The following is a 3,178-nucleotide window of genomic DNA, read 5'->3' on the forward strand; positions in this document are numbered from 1 at the left end:
AAATCAGAATATAAATGCAATATGATGCATGACTCTGCTATGAGTTAAATGACGTCACCTGAAACTGAGATTAATGCATGTTTTTTCTGTTTTCATCGATAATTCAACAATAATTAGGATGTTTAGAAAGCAATGATAAAAAACAATATGAGTTATAATGCATTTTAATTGTAAATTAATTAGATAAAGTCACGCAATTCGAAACAACAGATTCACAGAAAGCACTTTTTATTGAAAAATTGACGAGTCTTTATTAGACGAATCTCGTTTGTAAATAACAGCTGGCGTGAGCTAAAAGAGACTCCGTCGAGCAATTGGAAAATTCCATGCCAAGCAATCAGTTCGGCGTGAGCGAAAAGAGACCATCGAGCATTTGAAAATTCTGTATCTACCAATCACGTTTGGCGTGAGCGAAAAGAGACTACGCGGCCAAATTTTGGACGAAATGCGAAGCGACACACCACCGGTCTAGTATGTGAAAAAAGCAATGTTATAATGCATTTTAATTGTACATTAATTAGGTAAAATCACGCAACTCGAAACAACAGATTCATAGAAAGCACTTTTTATTGAAGAATAAGGATTACAAACACGTAAACGGTAAAAAAATGTAAAAGTAAGTTGTAATAATACAAAAAATATGCAAATTTAAGGTGGTTCAACAAAATATACAGTAATATTGAGTGTAATGTATCACAATAATGTGAGCGGCAGATCTTCTGATCAACGCGCTGTTCTCATATCCGGATTCATTCGACGAGTCTCGTTTGTAAATAACGGCTGGCGTGAGCTAAAAGAGACTCCATCGAGCAATTAAAAAATTCCGTGCCAAGCAGTCATGTTCTGCGTGAGCGAAAAGAGACCATCGAGCAATTGAAATTCCCGTATGTACCAATCACATTTGGCGTGAGCGAAAAGAGACTACTCGAACGAATGTTGGACGCAATGCTAAGCGACACACCGCCACGCTAATATAAAAGCAGCCGTGGCAGACGAGCGAGCGCAGTTCTCGTTTGACGTTGTGTTCTTTGCGGTGGTTGCGTTGCACCGTTCATGTGTCTGAGTGTGCGGACGTGTTTGTGAGAATATTTTTTTAATGATCATTTTCATCCTGCGTATTACACATATTATATGTGCAGGTAGATGGGTTCCAGCGAAAACGGCAAGTAGTGGTATATTGCTGGTTAATCCATTCGTGTATTCGATTGGTGGATAATCGCACTAAAGTAGTTTTGTCAGTGGAACAAAGATCAACCACTAGAAATGTGAAAAAAATCCAGTTGACAGCGCAGAAGTTTGAAATGAAGAAGAGATGACGTCTCAATGATTGATGGAAAGTCATTTTATAGAAAAATTTGATTATGCTTCATTCATCGTGATGACTAGTAGTTATTTAAGGCATCACTTGTTGGGAGTTTTGCGTGTCCACTACTATTATTTTTACCAGCATGTGTTATTTTATCTTCATTGTTGTCACTCTACGGATATGCACATGTGGATGCGTTGCAGCGAAGTCAGCAAATGAAGATCCAACAGTTAGACTGTTCAGAAGCGGAAATTATGCTCCGTGGTAGAAAATGGACGCGTACTGGACGTACGTGCTGTCACGTCTGACATTCCAGCTAAAGATTTCTAAATTCCACAGCATCAAGCAATCGACCGAAGAATAAAACCGCACTCTTGATGCAGATCAAGCGCTGCTTTCCATGGAGACGTCCACTGACTTCGTTAGGGCCCCCAGAAGATGCTGTGGTTTGTGCATGCCATCGTTGCGCGGGCTGTACGCGTACCAAAAGTACCCGCACCGAACTGTTGAATCTTTGCCAATCGCAGTTCGGTGCCATCCGTAGAATGTACCATGAATTGCGGGAAAAAGATGCAGTATTGCAAAATGTTGAAGATCCGAACATGCGAGCCGAGTTGGAAAGAGAATTTGAAGAAGAAAGCGCTTCCACAAAACGTCACACCATCTGCGTTGTGCGACTGATTGGCAAGTTGTTCGTGAAGAAAATGATCACCCTGACCATACTTTGTGAGGGTTTTATGAACAGAGTTCTATACGTAGTGACTCGGTACTGTTTCACTTGGTGGACATGCGGGCACGCCGCTCACGCTTCATCAGTTACACAGCTAAAATTTATAATATTGGAATTGATAATATCTACTGCCAGAAGCAGAATGGCTTTATAGTTTATAGCAAAAAGTGTAATAGGGTCGGCAACGGCGAGTCGTTGAAGAAAATCGCTGGAAATTTTTGTGCAGTTAGGTCGTATACCTATAATTCGCACACAATTGCTGGCTTAGGTTTAAAAGGTACAAGGGTAGGTTGCTCAGTTTCTCTATTTACTTATTGTGTTTTGCAGGTGTATGTTAAAAAGCTTTGGTTGCGGTGGACACCCACTGGCCCGGCTGTCCTGCTCCCTTGTACTCCACTACAGTCCTATTACTTGGACCTCCGGCTTCTCAGCCTCGAATCCCCCCTGCCTGACGCTCCAACTTTCAGTTGAGATTTCGACCCAGCTATGTGGACGATCGATCCACCCTCGTCGGTTCGCACACCATCCGCCGTCAAAGACGAAGCCGTTCTAACTTGACGCATAGCTGCCTTATGGCTAAAATTTATCAACGTTGGGCGGCTCTGTTCTCGTTGTCGCAGGAATAACGAAATTGCTGTCATACATTACACTAATATTACTGTACATTCTGATAACCACCTTAAATTTGCATAATTTTTGTCTTATTACAACTTATTTTTACATTTTTATACCTTTTACGTGTTTGTTATACTTATTTCTCAAGAAAAAGTACTTTTTGTGAATCTGTTGTTTCGAGTTGCGTGATTTTACCTAATTAATTTACAATTAAAATGCATTATAACTCATATTGTATTTACATTGCGTTTTTTTACATACTAGACCGGTGGTGTGTCGCTTCGCATTTCGTCCAAAATTTGCCCGCGTAGTCTCTTTTTCGCTCACGCCAAATGTGATTGGGTAGATACAGAATTTTGAATTGGTCAATGGTCTCTGTTCTCTCACACCAGCCGTGAATTACTGACGAGAATCGTCGAATGAATCCGGATATGATAACTTCGCGTTGATCAGAAGATCTGCCGCTCCCGTTATGCGAAACAGTACATTCAGTATGAGTGCATATTCTTGTTGACCCTCCCTAAACT

General features: G+C 40.8%; 1 protein-coding gene across 1 annotated transcript; it reads left to right on the plus strand.

Annotated features, from left to right (window-relative positions):
• Window positions 1-1,096: 1,096 nt before the first annotated feature.
• Window positions 1,097-2,507, plus strand: Tsp_05232 (ubiquitin-conjugating enzyme E2 1). The gene is made up of 6 exons (XM_003371521.1): window positions 1,097-1,115; window positions 1,140-1,183; window positions 1,399-1,594; window positions 1,646-2,072; window positions 2,213-2,321; window positions 2,364-2,507. The coding sequence occupies exons 1-6, from the start codon at window positions 1,097-1,099 to the stop codon at window positions 2,505-2,507; spliced, it is 939 nt and encodes a 312-aa protein (XP_003371569.1).
• Window positions 2,508-3,178: the final 671 nt, after the last annotated feature.

The sequence above is a fragment of the Trichinella spiralis genome, assembly GCF_000181795.1.
Source record: "Trichinella spiralis strain ISS 195 chromosome Unknown Scfld9, whole genome shotgun sequence".
Taxonomy (NCBI): domain Eukaryota; kingdom Metazoa; phylum Nematoda; class Enoplea; order Trichinellida; family Trichinellidae; genus Trichinella; species Trichinella spiralis.